The sequence below is a fragment of the Neopsephotus bourkii genome, unplaced genomic scaffold (genome assembly GCF_033783945.1).
Source record: "Neopsephotus bourkii isolate Nb327-2 ecotype Australia unplaced genomic scaffold, CSIRO-AGI_Nbou_v1 NB_787, whole genome shotgun sequence".
NCBI classification, from domain to species: Eukaryota; Metazoa; Chordata; class Aves; order Psittaciformes; family Psittacidae; genus Neopsephotus; species Neopsephotus bourkii.
Window position 1 is genome coordinate 943,980 of NW_026901283.1, and position 19,988 is coordinate 963,967.

General features: G+C 41.3%; 1 protein-coding gene across 1 annotated transcript in view; it reads right to left on the minus strand.

Annotated features, from left to right (window-relative positions):
* The window catches only part of COL25A1 (collagen type XXV alpha 1 chain), a 308,091-nt gene extending 291,587 nt beyond the window's left edge, over nt 1–16,504 (minus strand). The window contains exons 1-2 of the mRNA XM_061355191.1: nt 15,691–16,504; nt 15,077–15,146 (exon numbers count right to left, since the gene is read on the minus strand). Coding sequence (XP_061211175.1) covers nt 15,077–15,146; nt 15,691–16,050 — 430 coding nt within the window. The 5' untranslated portion in view covers nt 16,051–16,504. The remainder of the gene's footprint in view (nt 1–15,076; nt 15,147–15,690) is intronic.
* Nucleotides 16,505–19,988: the final 3,484 nt, after the last annotated feature.

Sequence of the window (19,988 nt, forward strand, 5' to 3'; positions counted from 1 at the left end):
TCACTGTTTTCCATATATTTTAACTATAATCGGTTTAAATAAATACCGTTTTTAAATCAAAATCAAGGTCAGTCTAAGTGTAGAGTATCACAGGTCCATCAGGAAGAATACACTGAGCTATTTTAAGCTGTTTAATGTTTAGGATACGTGCAATGCATTGGAAATGCAGCCCAGCAACAACCCATACTTTACTATGCAAAACAGATTCATAACCCTTGAAAATAAAGTGTTTTGGTATGAGGAGCACTCTGTCGCTAGCTGTTAAATATGTAAAATCTTAATGCTGGATTCATCATCAAGATAATTCCTGTATATCTACTTGGTTTCCATCCAACAACAAAAAGCAAGAGACACCAATGAATAAAGGCCAATATTTTTCAATAACTGTTCTGTATTTCAAGAATCCTGTGAAGGACTTCATCATATGAAATATTGCAACTTTATCAAGTTCTCATTCAAGTCACATGAATGTATTTCCATCAGATCAAGTAATACGAGTTCAAGTCTCCAGAGAAAAACACAACTGATTCCCTATTAATGGAAATAAGGTAACATTTCACAAAGTTAGCTGCAAGGAGCTGTTTTTCCTCTTACCTTAAGGAAACACATTTGGATAAAATGGTCAATGATTTCTCTAAAAAGGCTAGAAGAAAACACTAATAGAACCCTTAGCTTTCTATTCCTGCTTTTCCTCAACAGCCTTTAAGACCACAAGCATCTAGTAATGCAGTGCAGCACTGAGACACACATTTTCGTCTATAGCCTACCTCCTTGTTTGCTCAGTCATTTATTTTTTAATGAAAATCTTTCCTGTAAAAAAGGTTGCTTTTTTGGTTTTGGTTTGTTCAGGCTTTTTATAAGCTCACATTTCAGAAAAAAATTCTTAGAGGTATTGGTTCACAGACAAATTTTCTGCTGTTTTCCATCAGCTTTTATAATAAATAAGGCCCCAAGGCTTTCCAAGTTCCAAATTTTTAAAGGTATACTGTAAGTTTCAGGGTTAAGAGGTTTTTGCAAGTTCCCCTTTTGTTTGACAAAATTTCCACGGATAATGACTCAGTGATACTTTTAAATAAAAATTTTAATTTATCTACAATACACAACCATAAATCCTAGCTCAAACTCAAATTACTCAATTACTGTTTTCACACCATGATTACTGAAAAACACACTAAATATGAGAACATATTACAAAGAGAATGTATTGCTAACAACACTACTAAGTACACTTTAACCATACAGTTCATCTTTTGGAAGAAAATATTTAAACCATTGTTTCCATTGAATGTATTCAGCTATTGGCAACCAAGTAAACCAGCAAGATCTGCATTTACTCTTACTCCAGCTGCATACTGCAAATGAGCAAATAAGAGTGACATTAACATATCATCACTAAAATGTATTGTCATTTACTGCAATAAAAGATGTTCCACTTAAGAAATACAAAACCAGAAACCATACCAACTTTAAGTATACCATGTAGGGATAAAAAGACTCCTGAATTCCACCTAATTATAACTGTTCTTAGATAACAGCAGAATTAGAAATTAATTCTCTCCCCATAGTTAAACCAAGACACAGTTTTAGAATCTAAAAAGGCCAATGGCATAAGATCGTATTTTGTATGCACTGAAAAAGAAAATTAATTGAATGGAAAAATGCAGCCCATGTAATGAATGCAAATGAACATGAGATGCCTGCTGCTGGTAAACACATCAGTAGTTACATTTTGCAGCATGTTTAGGAAAATTAATTTGTTATGTACCTTCGTTGGTAATCAAAAAGCATGCAATTAACTTTATGGGGAAAATCCGACATGTTCAGTTCTATAATTTGACAGCAAGATTAAAAAAAATTAATTGCATTTTACAAAAATGCAAACAGGGACTTGGAACTACTGGTTCCAACCTTCCTTTCAGAAAAAAAAGGGGGTCAGTTACATTGAAGTTACATATGTATGCAATGACATCCTTTACGAATCTGTTGTTTTGCCAAGAACCTTATTTCACCTTACAAAAGGGCAGCCTTAGTCTCAACAGAGCAGCTGAAAGGAAAACAGCAACGAGCAAATATCGCCTTGCTATGTCTATGAAAAGTATATGCTCTCATTCTGAAGCATCAATGCGATCTCACTTGGTGTGTACGCAAGCGCGGGTGTTACTGTACATTTTGTATGATCTCAAGTGCAGAAAACCATCTGTCCAAAGGACACGATGAACTTCTCCCCAGATCACTATAGATTCCTCCCAGCCTTTAAACTGATGGTTATCTGTCACAAGAAGTCCTCCTCAAGCCACTTTTACTCATCAGCTTCAAAAGGTTTAGACTGATTAGACCAATCACAGTCTAACAAAAAGTCTAGTGTGTCTGAACACAATACAAAGATGTGAGTAACCCTCTTTGCCATCTCAAGCAACACAGTTTAAAGAACACTGAAGGCAGTCCAAAAGAGAATGCTTGGGCATCTGAAAGAAAGATGACAATTTGGGGAGATATCTGTCTTTATTTCAAAACAAGTGCTCTTTAGAACCAGCAGGAATTTTCTCCAAGAGTAAGAAAAATTCTGACTGCATTAGTCCTTATCCAAATGCTATTATTAGTAACTAAGTTAAACAACTACTCATCATTAGTTCATCTGAAAGTATGATTAATGGTAACAGAATAATGTTGTGCTTCACCAATCTTTTCCTGTAAAGTCCAACACTTGCAAGACACACATGAGTGGGAATATGTGCTCACAAGGCTACCAAACCAAACATATAAATGACATGCCTCTGGAAGAGAGGCCCTAGCTGTTGTTCTTCCTGCTCTACACAAAACAGGAAGACAGAGATGTACTTTCAGCAGCACGATCAAGCAAGGAGGGTTCATAATAACAGCTTTTGGAAAAAGTCAATTCCATAATACATTGGGTGAGCAACTGGCTGATGGTTTGGGCTCAAAGAGTTATAATAAATGGGGTTATATCAATCAGCAGCCAGTCCCTGGGGATTCCCCAGGGCTCAATTTCAGGGCCAAAGCCCTTTAATGTTTTTACAAATTATCTGGACGCGGGAATTCATTGTACATTAAGTTTGCTGATGATACTAAACTAGGATTTATGGACTCCCTTAAGGGTAGAGAGGCCTTACAGTGAGACCTGAATAAACTAGAGAGCTGGCAATCACCAACTGTATTAAATTTAACAGGAGCAAGTGCCAGATTCTAGACCAAGGAGAGGATAATCCTGGTTATATGTAGAAATTAAGGGATAAGGGGTTGGAGAGCAGCCCTGCAGAAAGTAATCTCGGGGGTTGGGTTGATGGCAAGTTGAATAAGAGCCAAAAGGGCTAACCGTGTCCTGGAGTGCACCAAGCACAGCATAGTAAGCTAGTCAAGGAATGTGACAGTCCCACTCTGCACTTCGTTGATGCAGCCCCATCTTGAGTACTGTGTGGAGTTCTGGGTGACTCAATGGAAGGACATCAGACTACTCGAGTGTGCCCAGAGGGAGGTGGCTAGGATGGCAAAAGGTCTTGAGGACAAGACTTACCAAGAGCTGCTGAGGTCACTTGGTTTGTTCAGCTTGGAGAAAAGAAGGCTGAGGACTTCATCATAGTCTTCAACCTCCTCAAAGGGGGGCAGTGGAGGTGGAAGTGCTGATCTCCTGTCTCTAGCGATCAGAGACAGGACATGAGGAAATGGAATGAAGCCACATCAGGGACGGTTCAGATTGGACATCAGGAAAAAGTTCTTCACCAAGAGTCAGCGGTCAGTCACTAGGCTGCCCAAGGAAGAGGTCATGACACCAAGCCTGTCAGAGTTCAAGGAGCATCTGGACAGCACTCTTGGTCATATGGTTTAGTTTTAGGTAGTCCTGTGAGGAGCAGGGATTTGGATGCAATGATCCTTATGGGTCCCTTCCAACCTGAAATATTTTGTGACTCTATGGCTATTCCAGATTTTGACAGCCCAAACAGGGATCTTCAACTTTTTTATACCACAGCAAGCAAAGAAACTTACAAAGCACAGTGAGTATGAAAAAAGTTAATTATTGCTTCCATAAAGAAACAGAGGGCACATCTGGGTTAAGCAAATAGCAACTTTTCAAGCATAGCATCAGGGAAGTGGGGAATGGGAGAGCTAATCCACAGAGTCAAAAGACACACTCAGGGTTGAACAGAAGTTTCACCCCTTGCGCACGTATTAAAACATATGAGCAGAAAAACATGTGCATATGCAGAACTCAGTCATGCTGGTAAGGAAATTAAGGTCCAGCTGTACATACGGATCTATTATTTTCTCCTTTAGAACTGATTATTTTGAGCATTTCTGTAAGATTTTTAGCAGCTTTGTCTAATCACTTCTAAACAACCAACAATCCTCAGAACGATACTCACTGGGTCTGCAAACTATATATTGAGATATAAGAACTTGTAGTTTTTCCATAAAGATAAATATATTTAATAATTTCTACTGTTCAGACTGTCCCCAAGTGCAACCAGAACTATTACAGTATTACAAAACTAATTCTGTATTTCTAGGGGATACAGACATAGTGTTCTTGCTCAGATATTGGAAAGAATAAATGATAAACTGAATGGTAAATAAATAAAAAAATAGTATTTGTTGGAGAAAAACTGTATGTCAAAGCTAAAGTAGATGATAATGGCTGCACTTACAGATATGCACAATGATCCAAGAAAAAAAAAAAAACCACAACCAAATGACAAACAACCAAGGTTATACCCAACTCTCAGATTTCAGTTAAAATTTCTGGAACTCTTAATGTGTCTGAAGTACTGCATATACACTTATCAAGTCTTACTACTATCAATCATAATTCCAATTAAAGGCTACTTTTACCTACCTTCAGTTCAAAATAAAATAATGTTTGGATATCAGAAACTGGTAGCAAAAGAAGCTACTTCTGTCCCAGCATAAGTGATCTAAGCAGGCATTGCCCACCTTTTCAATTAAGAAGTTTCTACAGGACTGTCTTTAAACAAAAAAAATATCCTTTAAAAAAGTTCCAAAAATGCTACTTCAGCTGCAAAGTAATGCTTTTGTAACTATTTTCACATGTGATGATTCAGCAACCTAAAGAAAGAAGAAAGAGCACTATACAAGATCCCATTTCTCTATCCTCAGAAAATGAACATGCAACTGACAGTGATGACACTTCAGCAGATTCCATCTGATTATGTCCTGTACTACTGATCAAAATGGCTCATGAAAAGGTGGTTACCCAAATTAACAGAGGTGAGGAATGCAATGGAAAGAAAGACTTCTGCTCAAGACAGTAACTTTATTTCAAAATTATTTATACTTTCTACTTGTAAGCCTTTGGCACACTTTGTTTAATGTATTTACATAAACTCAATTTTGCAAATGGAAAAACTCAAATATGAAGGCATTTTACCATACCTTTACAGCCCTGTAAAGGAAAACAGTCACAATAGTTGTCCCTGCTGTAATTCATTGTGTACAGTGTTTCCTCTAAGGTGCATTCTTTTAAACTTGCTAAGAGAGAGGTTTTTTGAGAGTGTTTCCAGTCTTCCAGCTGCTATAATACACACTGAAAACAGATTAATTTCTCCCTATTATTCTAAAATGGACTGGAATTGTTTGGAAGACATGAAAAGACCACCTTGTAGCAGCAAATCAATTTTAAGAATGAAAAAAAGTGAGGATTTCAGTCTTGCTGTATTTCCCCCTCATTGCTGGTGGTTCAGTTTTCAAGGCTCATGCTTCTTAGCTGGCCATTCTAACATCTTATGTGCTGCCTCTTAATTGAATGTGCTAAAAGAAAGTCCCCCTACAGCACATTAGGATGTGGCTTAGCCTGGAATTCAAACCACGAAATTATGCAAAGCTGTCTTAAAGTGAAATCTGTAACTGCCAGACTTAAATACTAATCTCTCTTCACAAAGATTAGTCTCCTTACAATAAAGAAATACAGTGCACATGCTTGTTGCATTGGTAAACACTTGACCTTCACATACAGGATCATTTCCAGCCTTCTACAAACACAAGTGTCGTCATTACAAAGACACCAACCCTAAGCAAGTATTGACAATGGCTGTCCAAGCACTGGTTCATTTTAAACTGATGCCATTGCCTCTGTCTTTCAGCCTCTCTGGTTCATCAGTATTCTGTGCACCTACTCCGAAGAACCACTTGGGAAACATATGCAAGATGGTCCTAACTGAACTGTGACTTCTTCACAGACACACACAGCTGCAGCAAACACCACAGCCCATTTCTGTGATACCACTGCATTTGTAAGTGCCAACTAAAACCATTCCCCAAGCTACATATTACTAACTGCCACAAACAATTATCAAGCATCCACCAGGACAGAGAACACAAAAAAGCAGAGTTCAAGTTCAGCACTTCCAGAAGGACAACCACAATAATGACACCACTTTGGTTTACACTTGAGAATATATGTACAGGGCACATCTCCTGTTACAAGGGCCAAATTATGAGTCAGGAAGTATTTTGACTGAATTTTGAAACTGCTATCAAGAGATGGAGGGTATGAAATCAACAGTATATTAACCACCTCTGTGTCAAGCTGAAGTGACAGTCCTCAGCATTTGTCATCCTTCAAATGGCAGTAACCAGTCATGCAGCATTGGAGGTGCAAAAATTAAAGAGGCATTTGATAAAAAGCAGCAGAAGAGTTGACAGCATAGAGACTTTCCAGAGAACACTTGACAGTATTTTTCATAGTAATGACCTTGAACATTATCTCTGTGACTGGAGAATATTAATACAAACTATGGAGTTCATCCTTTTAATCCTCTGTGGCCATACCCTTGTGCTTAGGTATCAAGGCTTCCCCTAAGAACATCAAGGGACTCAGAACAGGAGCTTACTCAGAGGGTATAATCATAGGGTGGGGAGGAAGAGGAAGGATGCCTTCAAGCAGCTGGTTCTCATATTCTTAAGAGATTATCAGAGGTGCCAGCAAAAGGAAATACCGCCTCAATTTAAGGTGCATACACTTTGACTTTCAGCACTCCAGCCCTCCATGAAAACCCTACTATCATCCAGTTGAAGCACTGACATATAGGAAACCTTACACCATTCCCCAGCAACACAATTAGTACTGCCGGCACAGGAGAGGCCTTCATCTGTAGCCAGCTATGCATTTGCTGTACATGATCTTAATCACAGAAATATCTTTTTTAGGGGGTTTATTTAGTGCCCTTCCAATCATAGGGTGCTGTTCTGCTTTCAGATATGCATTCACAAATCTGTCACTTCAATGGCAGCCACACATCTGATAAAAGATTTTGGCCTCTAATTTTCAATATATTTTCCTGGTTTCAAAATGCCTTCTGTGTTCCCCATTCCTATCCCTCTCCCCACACACACAGTTTTAGAAAAGATCTCTTGAATAGCAGATTTTCAGCATAATCTTAAGCACAGTGTGCCAAGAATGAGTTTATACTTATGGAAGGAACCTCATTCATAAGCTAAAACGTTAACATATCTTGAGGTATGATTTTTCTCTCTGCTATTGTATTCAGAGAGGGATACTGAAAATATTCAAATGGAAGGAAAAATAAATGGATTTTTCTTAAGACAGAACAAACTACAAATGGCAGAACAAAGGCCCGTTTTCAAAACATTAAAAAAAAATCTTCCCAGTTTTTCACCTCCATTATTGCACTTTCTTCATTCCATTTATTATTTTGCTTCCGTCGTATCATTGATAATTATAAGAATATATGGGTCTAGTGAAAAAGATTTACACAGGTATATAACAGCTTCATATTTCTTAAAAAAAAAAAAAAAAAGCTCACCAAACATCGCCATCTGTTTCAAAGCTTTCCAAGCACAAGAAACAGTTTTCACCAGACATGCTTGCAATATTTACAACTGCATGTAAAATCCTGCTCCTAAAAACATATATCTGCACATATAAACAAGAATCAATTTTAATACAACACAGACTAAAAAAACTGAAGAAAAATAAAACCACCCAAAAGTCAGAAGAACAGGGAAGAAGCAGAAAGAATACTTTTTTCTAGAGTGCATCACAGACAAGACCATCTTCCAACATATTTTAAAAGCTGTTCTAAACAGAGCATAATGGTCAGGTTTTCTTCATGAACACAAAGGATGGGACATGTGTTTTCTTCACAAACAAGGAAGCTGTAGCTTGCCTAATATGAACTAGACAACCTATTGAAATATTTGAATAGTGCCTAAGCTCACACAATATACATTTATGCATTAGCAATTTTTTGCACTACACATTTACATATTTACAGAGCAGCACATTTTTAACTGGGGAGATCATTTACGCTAGGCTGCTGCACTTAATCGCAAAATTAAGGCAGATCCAGCTCCTTGTTGAGCCAGGACTGACTAGACATTGCAGTTGTGAACAACATAAAATGAAATACTTGACAATGACAGCCTAGATATATTTGCTCCAGATCGCAGAGGCATGACTAAGATGATCTCTTGGGGCATCAGCCCAACTTGTATTTCTAAAGTTGTTCAAGTCTACATAGAGAAAATAGTGGCTGTATTTGCATGAAAGGCATGTACAAATCCTGCATTTTTTAATTGGGCACCCAGTTCTGAAGGTATTTTCCTGACATTTATTGTTATTAAGCAATCACAAACAGCTTCTTCTGCTTAAATTAATCTCATTTAAAGACCAGAGCAGATTAATTAAGTAGGTATAGCTCTACTGCAAATCTAACCAGTAAAAACCTGATGGTCCACAAGCTTCAAACAATCAAGCCTGCAGTGTCATGTTCACTATTGTGTGTATTATCTAACTACAAACTGCAGCTTTAATTGTATAGAGCAAAAGGTGTTTCATCAAGCCTGTATTATTCTATGCTTTCTTACATCTTCTTAATAGTTCTAAGCAAGCAATCAGGTTTCCTTTTTGTGGATGACTTGGAAATCAACTAAAACAAGGGGAGAAGTGGTCTGTGTAGGCCAGCCTTCCTGAAGAGGCTGTAGTTAGCAATATGACTCAAGTTCTGTGTGTGTTAAGGTAAGATGGATGGTTTCAAAGGGTTGGTAACTTGAACATATTAATTATGTGATTCTACCTGATAACCTAAAAGGCCCGAAAAGACAGGTTTTATCAGTCATCCTGTTTTCAAAGCTAGGCAATTTTTATTCTGCTACCTATACAAAAACTAGACAGGAAGGCTGCAGCCAGTGAACCTACAAGGGAGTGAGGAAGAGGATGAGTGCTGTATGAAGGTGCAGAAGTGTTGTTCTGGCAACACATTTCCGAGAACACACTAACCTTTTAAGGAAAGGGGCAGGGGTGAGTATTTCTGCACAGAATTCAGTTATCCAAGCTTTAAATACTCTTCAAATAAATACATGCATATAATTAATTATTTAAGAAAGAAAAAAGAAAGACCACACACACTAAAAACACTGTTCCAGAAGTGAGCTTAATGGACACTCCTCCTGCCGCAAGACTCGCTGTACTTGAACTGCTTATGCACTTCAGCAGTTTGAGATGGACAGGTGCCACATGTAAGGAAATGTAAGAACATGTTATATTCTTACATTAATATTAAGCTCATAGCATAAGAAAAGTTAATGCAGATAACCAAATCTTCCTTTCAATATGCCTTGTTTGACAAAACTGCAAGTTAAATAAATTTTCATTCAAGTCATGGAAAAACCTTTTATTAATAACACTTTTGCAGCCACATCAACGCCACTGACATCTGTAAGATTAAAAAAGACAAAAATCTGGTGCAGTCTGCTGTCAATCAGTTCTCCTTTGAGCCACGTTATGTTTCATTCATCATGTTGTTCACCCTACCTCCCTACCCAGAGGGAAGGGAATTAAAAGGTCACATCTTAGCCAATAAAAAATATTTAGCTATTCTGGGGCATGGGGGAAAAGTATCTCTAATCACTCATCCAAACAAGACAACAGACTACCCAGAAGGTTGCATGCTGCTGCACATCAATAAACATCTTTATCTAGGAACTGAAATGAAAAATACCAAACCAGAGAAGGTATGAAAGGGGAACTCAAAGCCCTGTCAGAAAAATTACAAAATTAGAGCTGAGCACTGCATTCAGCAAATAGATGATACAGACATGGCAGAAATAAGTAGTGCTGGGAGCTAGGTTCAGATAGTGCACTCTGGAATTTTAAATAACAGGGAAAAACACTTTGGATACATTCTACGTATGTACTTTCTTTTGGGTCTCTGTAGCTCCTCTTTACTCTTCAGTCTTTAGAGAACCGCTTCATTATAAACATAACTTGAAACACACAAACAAACAAACAAGTAATACCTTACTGATACCTATTTCAGAATCCTTTTAATCCCAGAGATTTATTTCTTTTCCATTCTTTCACCTCACTAATCAAAATGCTCCAGGAAATAGTCCTTATGGAACATGTGGAAATAAGAAAGAGTGCCTAAGTTTTACTTCCACTGCATGTCAAAACAAGCATTAGGTGCTTAAAAAGACAAAGCCAACACTGGGATTCTAAAAAATTACATTGATTTTTACCATCCGCGCTACTACCAAAATACATATAACAGATTCATCATCCTACTGAAGAAATGTAGCTGTACAACACAGTTTTTCCACCAGAATAAAACCAACTAGTATTCTCTATCCACTCCCCCCAAAAAATAAACCTTGGCTTATGGCATTTTATCTCCTGAATGAATGGGTTTACATACACTCAACTACACTGAAACAAGCTGTATAACCTGATCACAGCAAATTGACAGTGAAATAGGAGTTACTTCAAATGCCAAATCATAAAGGTCTTGGAGACTAGAACAGAGAATCAAGATGACATGATTACAAAACCAGCACCAAATAGCTGGCTAAGAAAGAAGAACAATGATAGCATCCATGCCTGGAAAAGGTTTGAAGTCACAGGTATTCAAACACAAGAGGAGAAAAATTTGGGGTTCTTGACAGGAAAAATATATAGAGAGAGAGTGCAAAGGAAAAAACTTTCCTTTGACACAAAGACAATAGCAAATTCATTTAGTCAATTTGCTAGGTACTCATCAGTGAAGTTTAGCTAATGTTCTGGGGGAAAAAAAGAAGGAAAAACAAGCTACAGTGAACAGACATATACAGTGTGTCACAGCAGTTAGAGATAAAAAAACATCTCTGCTGTTATGCAACATGCCCTTTGTCAATGCAGAATTAAAGAAATGTATGACACATTGGCTACATTGGCTTTCCCACTTATATAACGCTGCTTGCTGCTTCCCTCCCCTCATTCCTTTTTTTTTTTTTTTTTTTTTGTAAGGAATAAATTCATTATAAAGGTCTTCCTCAAAAGAGAAGGGGGAAAAAGAAATTAATGGCTTCCCCAAACTGGCCTAAAGGGACATGCAAAACCATAGATAATCACTTGCTAGCCCTCCTACTGACCAAGTTTGGACTTTCTGCACCAACAGACTTGACTCCTACTCCTGCCAACATCATCTGACTCCAGTTCCGAGGATCACTTACAGAATTAGACATCCTGGCACATTACCACAAGTGTCAAAACTTGACCCTTACAATGCATAAAGGATCGATTCACTAAAAAATGTAGGCATATATTAATTTCTGTTGAAGTCTACAGGTCCTAGGCATGAATGTTTCCTGGAAGAGGAAAGTCTGAAGAATCTACAAAAAACTAAGTATTTCTTAAAACTCTACTGAATTAGGAGTAACCCTGGGCTTTCTGTACATGTTACTCTTTCCACAACAGTGTAATTCTTGGCACTAGGTAAGAAGTATCCAGCACTGTGCTTGACTGTTCCTCATAAAAGCTGATTATGCTCCCACAGCCATTTAAAGGAACGTATGAAATACTCACCTACACACCTACTTTTTTTTGTTCATATTTTACAGTATAGAAACATTAATTTACAATAAATAATAAATCTGGCAAAGGAACAGTAATTTATTACTTTCAAAATAATTTTAGCCACTCAATTTGCGCCCTGGTCGCATGTGCAGAAGGCTAACTGCCAGCAGCGACTGAAGCACCAGTCGCAAGCATGGGATTTAAGCTGGCACTCTTGTTAGAGCTGAGGTAATTTAAGAGGAATGTCAGCATGCATTTACTTCTCAAACTTTATTACTCTGCTTTAAGAAGAGAAAGAATGCCTGCTATTGTCATTTTTTAAATATTTACAAAATCTGTGGTATCTGGCTTTAGTCCTGCAGAATTAAATTCAAAACTCTAATATCTCTTCTCATTGCGTTTGTAAGGAGATAGAAAATAATAATCACAAAAAAAAAACAAAACACCAACCCACATTTAGTGAATACAAAGTTTTGAAAGAGAAATGTGAACTATTCTTCACTCTAGACAAAGTTCAAGGCTAGTGTTGAATTAAAAGGAGCCACATGTGGACAGCTCTGCAAGCTATGAGCAGCTGTGAATTTGTCTGCCTTTGGTACCCAAGCCATTCAAACCCACTTTCCTTTGAACATGCAAGTTCCTACCATGGGATAAGCATCTCAAGCTAATGGGTTCTACACCAGTTGCATAATTTTAATCCTAAATCAGAGGCCATGTTCTAACCATCCTGTCAGCAGGCTAAATTTCCCTCTCTTCTTTTGATAGAGAACAATGTAACCTACTTTAAAATAATCTTTATTTCTCTTTAAAGAGTAGGATGAAGGAAACTGACTCAGTAGCCATTTGGCAGCAACCTTTTCTCGCAGCATAGGGATGTTTAAAAAACCAGCTCTGTACCATGAAGGCCTCCCAGTGTCATCTCTAACAGACATGTATTTTATTATCACAAAAATCCAGGGAAGAAATGAAGAAGCTGAGCAGAATAAAGCAGCACCATGGGAACCATGTGAGAAGTATAGAGGCAATGTATTCTTTGGCTTCACAAATAGCAGGCAACAGAAAAAAAACACTTGATACCTTTCCTATTAAACCAAATGCTTTTCTAAACACTGTAGTCCAAGCTTGTAATAGGAGTACTAAGGATGAAAATAAAAGCCCATCCTGTCCCTTTGGAAAGGAATTACAACATAGTGAACCAAACGAAGTAACAACAGTTTATCTGCTCTATCCCCATCCTGTTCTGACTAATGCCTGCTATTAGGAAGGCACACTCCTCAGGTGGTGGTGCCACTCAGCCCATCTTGTCTCAGACAAGGCTCTCAAGAAGATGCCATTTTGAGGTAGACACCTGTCCACTGGCAACAAGCATGAGAGCATCAACTCATTTTAAGCTGTCCAACATGAGGCTATCACATGGCAGCATCTTTCAGCCACTACAAAACTTGCTTCCAAACTGAAATAGCTACCCGGAGGTGAAAAGCTCCATATCACATTTCTAGTCCCCATACCAGCTAGTCCTCTCTGCAATTTAGGGTTTTTTATTGTAACAATTTATATAATTTTTCCTGATCTTATGAGTCTTGCTCCCTTGAAGAGGTTTCCCAGATCACTCAATTTTTACTTTCATCTCCCAAGGATTTTTTCCAATGCATGTGAGAACTATTCTGTTGCTCATTATCTATTTGGTAAAACATACTTCTTAAGGAAAAAGGTCAGATAAAAATTGGTATAATGTGGAGCTCTAGTGGTAGTGGGGAAGTAAAGCAGTGCATAACACCAGCTATGAAAAAGTTGATACTGACCTTTAGTATGAAAACAGTAATTGAAACACTGTAGCATATTAAGTAAGGAAGCAGAAAAGGAAGAGAGCTTTGCATCAAATTCAACACTGTTTCAGGCTCACAGAACACATCTTTACATACAGCATAACCATCAACCCTCGTTTTTAGTGCACAAACATGAATCTTGTAATTATTGCAGTTAAGCAACAGAAAATATAAGATGAACACTGTATGCTCATGTTAGCCATAAAGGAGAACATTATACAGAGGGCAGGAAACCAATGTTCCTTACCAAAACTGTCTGGGAATTGAGTAATTCCATGCACCCTTTTAAAACAGTCCTAGTAACATATACTGTCCTTTTCATGTTAGCTATGGTAACTCTTCTAGCAGCCAGTCCTCTCCTCCCAGATGTAGCATCATCAAAATACTGAACCAACCCTTGTAGCCAGCTTTAACACCTAGACTTGGTACTCCTTTCAGACTGATGAGTTTAGCAGGAATCACATCCTAAACTGGAAAAGCTTCTTCCTTATACACACAGTACTATCACACATCCTATTGGCATACAAAATGAGCTCAATGCTTGTTGACAGTTCCACCTATAAATGGGATGTTTTTTCATACAGAGTGGCAGGATACATCAAGCACACAGTGCATCTAGTGTGCTTCATCACACAGAGGATGCTGGAATTCCTACATCACCCTGTGAAATACTGGTATTATTTTCTTAACTTTTAAGATACCATTTGAACTTGGGTATATAGTAGCAGAAGTTTATAAACAATAATGACAGTTTAATGGCTAAAACAATATCAGTAGTTATCACACTGTCAAAAAGCAGCAAGAAAAACATAGGAAACATTGCAGTGTGTGCATATGAACAACCGATCCCAGTATTAGGAGGCCTGTTTCCAAAGTCAATCAACATCACTGGTTGCATAAACATTTCTGAACCTTCTTCTATGAAACCTGCAATCCCTTGCTAGGGGAACTGCTTTCATCCAAGACTACAGAAAAATGAGACTGAAAAGCTCTTGTATATATTACTTCTAACTTGCAGCAGACTCATTACAATCCATGTTACAAATTGTTCAATATTTTTACTAGGAACTTTTGTTCCACATCCCAAGCTAAGCACACAGTGCCTTGATTCAGTACTGCCCTATCTGAGGGAGAATATATTCCTTCTTGCTGGGATAGATCATTAACTTCTTTGTAAGTGTTATGGTTTGGCATCACCCAGCCTAACCAAGGCTTTTAACTAGCAGTAATTCCAACCTAGTGTCACAGTGGAAACAGATGATTCTGGGCTTTACACCTTTCCCCCAAGGTAGAGCTGTTGATTGAAGAGGCATCCCCCAGATCTGACTTAGGTGTATCTGAAAAACACTGGATACCAAGTCCCTCCCCATCCTCCCGCTCCGAGTGACAAGCCTCAGAGAGGCAGTTTCCGTGCTGTGTCCATTACCTGGTGGGCAGTTGCACTCTGGAGGCGCTTCTCTCGCTACTCGTATTTTTGCCAAGTGCTCGTAGGATTTCTGAGGGGGAGAGAAGCAAAGTGAGGGCCTCTGGGAGCTCACCCGCCGCAACCAGCGCTCCCGGCCGGCGGGGGCGCGAGCGGGGAGTTCGCGCTATCCCACGGGCTGCGCACCCTTCCACGGCTTCGCCACTTGGCCTCCACCCGCGGTATCTCGCTGTCTTCTGCACCCCCCCAACAGCAAAACAGAGCCCGACGCCACTGACTCTCCCCTGCCTCCGACGCAAGTTCCGCCCCCCCCACCCCACCCCGCATGAGAACAGCACCGAGCGTTGGGGGTCCCCCAACGCAAAGCCCCCCGACCCACCAGCCCCAGCAGCCGGGCCCCCCCCTCCGACCTCCACCTGAAGCCTGCCTCTCCCCAGGCTCAGTCACCACCTGGAGGTACGGGCTCCATTTCCTTGCTTCCCCTGCGCCTCCCGCCCTCGGAGCAGCTCCGGTCGCCCCTCTCATCGCTTCAGGCGGCACTCCTATCGTCCCGCACGCATGACCCCCCATCCCCGGCATACTCGCTGGCCGAGAGCGGCCATCCGCGCCCCGCACACCTGGGCGAGAAGCCGCTCCACTTTCTCCTGCATCATCGCGTTCAGCTGCTCCAGGGAGAAGCTAGGAAGCGGCGGGAGCGGGGCGGCGGTAGAGAAGCCCCCTCGGGCTCCCTCGATGGCCGCGACCCTGGCCTGGAGGTCGCTGGTCCGCACCCCCAGGTAGACGCAGGAGGCGGCAGCCAGGGCGGAGAGGAGAGCCGCCAGCGCCGAGCCGCACGGTCCGGCCCACCGCGGGCAGCAATCCCCGCCGCGGCCGCACTGCCCGCTACCATCCCGTCCTGCGGCTCCGCGGCTTTTCACCAGAGCGCCTTTACACCCTTCGGCTGCGGCAGCTCTGATTTCCTTTCCTCCGCCCCCCATGGAAGCAATTAGTTTACAAACAGCGGCAACAAAAAACAGTAACAATAAAGTACGAGAAAAATAAATAGCGGAAAAGACAAAATAATAATAATAATAATAATAATTCAAAAAAAATAGCGGTAAGTAGAAGGAAAGCCTTCAACCGGCTCGCACACTTTCAAGGCGAGACTGCAGCCAGCACCGCACGCCGCCCGGCAGCGGGTCTCCACTCAGCGCCACAGCAGGGGCGACGGGGAAGGAGGTGATGGGAGAGGGGCGAGGAGCCAAAAGCCGGCAGCAGGGCTGGGCTAGGGGCGAGCCCCCGCGGCTTCCACCCGCTCTTCGGAAGGAGCAGCGTGCTCTGCTAGCGGTTTGCCACTTGTCAGAGAGGTTTTCAGACGCGGGGCGGGAAGCGTATGTGTGTGTGTGTGTGTGTGTATCCCCCTCCTTCTCCTCCTCCTCCTCCCGCTCTCCTCCCCGCCGCCGTCGGACTTGTTGCTCCCCCTCCACCTGCGCGACGGCACCCAGAAGCCGCGCCAGGCGGAGAAACCCGACGGCAGCCTCCGCGGTACCCCGCGGCCAGCCGCGGAGCCACCGCCCGGCCTGGCGGCCCACCTCCCTCCCTCATTAGCATAATATATTCACCTAGGCGGAGAGCGGGCCGGGGCGGGAGGCAGCAATCTCTTTAATGTATGCTCGGGACATTAGACTAAGAAATGAGGGTGCGCGGTTGGTGCCCCGCCACAGGATGGAGCGGGGAGAGGTGGGGGTACCGGGAGGTGCTGCGGAAGGGGCGGCCTGCCCCGCCGGGAGAGGTGCTGGAAAGCTGCTCTGATTTACGGCGGTTTATAGCCGCGCTGTCATGCCCACGGCACGGGCATAAAACACGGGAAGTGTTCCGTCGTCCCGGTTTTTTTTTAGAGCACGGAGGATAAATGAGTGTAACCCAGCGTTCGGATCCCAAGGAGCGCGCAAATGGGATGTGAGGGCTCACTTCCAAAAGAGCAGAATGAACTAGCCTCCCATTGCAGTCGGTTTAATTTTAGCTGTTTCTCTTTGTTTATTTACCAAGTAGTTTCTTCACCTTTTCATGCACACTAACCCATTTGCACTGCTCCTGGTGTTTGGCTAGAAAAGCAGCATAGACACCTCTTCAGCCCAACTGCACACATGGGCTGGTGGAGAGCTTGCTGGTTTCTGTTCCTTTCCGCTCTGCCTCTTACCTTCCAAATGCTGCATTTACCCGTTGTGGTTTGGTTCTCGTCTTGGCATAGCACCTCGTGTGGCATCCCTTGTGCCCAGCATTCAAACCAGAGAAGCTTCTCAAAGCAGGACAAGAATCAGGTGCACATAGCTCACCCTGGCTGGCATTTATTCATGTGAATACTGACTACTTGCAAGATACAAAGACTAGTGGAACGAAAGAGACTTGTTCAACTATGGCACTTCTCAGATAAGATTGAGAGTGCTAGTTTGTACAAGGAATCGAGTTTCCTTATGCAGTCATATTTGTGCAGTTTTATTACCTATTGTTTCCCAAGTATTCAAGCAATCACAAATGCCACGAAGACAAAGATCCAAAAAGCTTTGTGGGCTTCAGTGTAATTACATAGACTTCGAATAAAGCATACCAGAAGTTCATAGCTAGTCATTTATCTTTTGTAATTTGTCTTTCTCTTTTCTAAGAAAAAAGTTTTGTGGACTCTAGTCAGGCAGGAGAAATCATGGTTACACAGCCCCAGGTGATAATTTCTTTATGACAAACAGTTGACAGTTGCAATGGACAGTTTGCCCAACAAATTCCCCCAAGTGCCGCATACCTTATGACCAGGCCTTATGAATAACAACTGCTCTTTCCAAAACATGGCCTTGTCCACGGATTATCTGTTGACAATAAGAAGATGCAATGGTATTTAGAATGAATAATATGATAGAAGAAAACAAATAATACCAACATGTTCTTATTTGGGCTCCCTGAGAGTGGTATGAGCAGTCCCAGGATGCCTTGGAGCCACTGGCGGCCCGTGAGGCACTCAGAGCCATCGGCGCCAGCTCCAGCTCTTAATATTACCCCCTGCTGTTAGTAGCCAGTGCCATTACTCACCCCTGCTTGTGGTGACATCCAGCAGATACAGAGCTGCAAACTCTTGGGATATGATTATGATTTTATGCAGGGGGTTACTGAGGCGCTGCTGCAGGCAGGACAGCTGCCTGTGCCCTGCTGCTGCCATGCTCAAGTGTATGCTGCCTCATCTAGGACAGGGTGAAATTTCCTTCTGAGATCAGCTCTTCTTATTTATCTTCTTATCAGAGGATATGGACATCCTCTGGCTGCTTCAGTGCCTATACAGGGCACAGACAACTGCATACCCATGTACCACTGTGACCTGGGTCAATGTTTTGCTTGGCCAGAAGGTTCAGTCTTTCTGTCCAAGTACCTTTCTGTCTCAGCAACATGCCATCCATTTCTTTTGAATGTGGTATATTCCATATCAGAAATTAGCTACCCTGAGGCAGAAAGTCCCTTGTTGCATTAGATTTATATGTATCTGCTGTTGTAAAGATTGCCAAATGAGCCAGATCACAATGTTTCTGTTGGACACAATGCAAATTAGCAATTCTCCTCTTGCAGAAAACCATGGTGATTTTCCTGTTGTATTTATCCACCTCCCAGCAGGGCTGGCCCAGAATAGAATAGGCTGGACTACAGAATCTGAGCAGCAAGCTAATTGAAGCACAGTCTGATTAAATCTAGCACTGGATTTGTTCATGTAGGTGAACATAATGCAGCTGGTTTACCTGGTATAAAATTCTCTGGTCACGTCTGCCCAAACAGAAAGCATTAAGCAGCTGTACCCTCCCGTGTTCAGTTACTTGATACCATCAAGTGGACAACCAGCAGCTTTGCAGTATGCTTACCCCATCTAAACACAATAAACTGGAGAAAAAACATGTAAGACTCAGCCGTGCTGCTTTTGCCAGCTTTCCACAAGCGGGAGGCAGAGCGAATCCAGGACATGCATATGTTCAGTGCCAGTGAGCCTGCTTCTTATTTTGCAGCCATGATGATACCAGAGTCAAGAAGGCATCTACTTAGGATTGTAGCTAAGATTGAAACCAGATTGCTGTAGCACTTTTGAGAATGATAGCCATGCAAAGAAAGAACTGGGCTGTTGGGGGGGGGTTCCTTCTCTTAAAAATGATCACTATTTTTTACCTTTTTTTTTTAATTTATGAAGATTTATAGGTTTTGAATTAGCGTAACTTGGTCTAAGGAGTCAAACTCCTACTCCAGGAGTAAACCAGATGGCTGTAACCAGTAATTTAACTGCTTGCAGTCAGGAACTGTGTCTCAGAAATTGCTGGTCACACATAAGGTGATATACCATGCAAGGTCAGGTTACAAACCGCTTAAAATGCTTTAAAAGTCTATTTTGCATCTGGTAGCTAGAATAAAGCTGCTTGAAACAAGAACTGTACCCCAGATATATTGAACTGGCCATTAACACATGCAGGTGGAGTATAAGAAACGGCAGTTCTGCGGCACTCCAACTCAAACAGCAGCAAAAAGAAAAGAATTTTAACTAAGGTCTGCTGAAGAGCTTGTGCATGCAGACCCGAGGCAGCCACACTTCCCACCAGGAGGGAAGTGCTCTCACTTTGAAGATTCAAATCTCTAAATGCCACGTTTCAGCAGATCTTGTGCATGACCAGGCCCAAGGTATTGACACAAGATGCTACTGTTTGCTTTTCATGGGTCTGTGTTTGAAGATGTGGATGGTGTTTGCAGATAACAATTTTCCACCAGACAGAACTACTGTCTGGAGTTCTTTCCATATTTTTATGACTACAGCTTGCCGTATTCTGGCTGACCAATCCACAATCCACTACTGGATTTCTTTACCAGATACAACATAAACTCATAATTAGAATTATGCAGAAACAGATTGGTGAAAAAT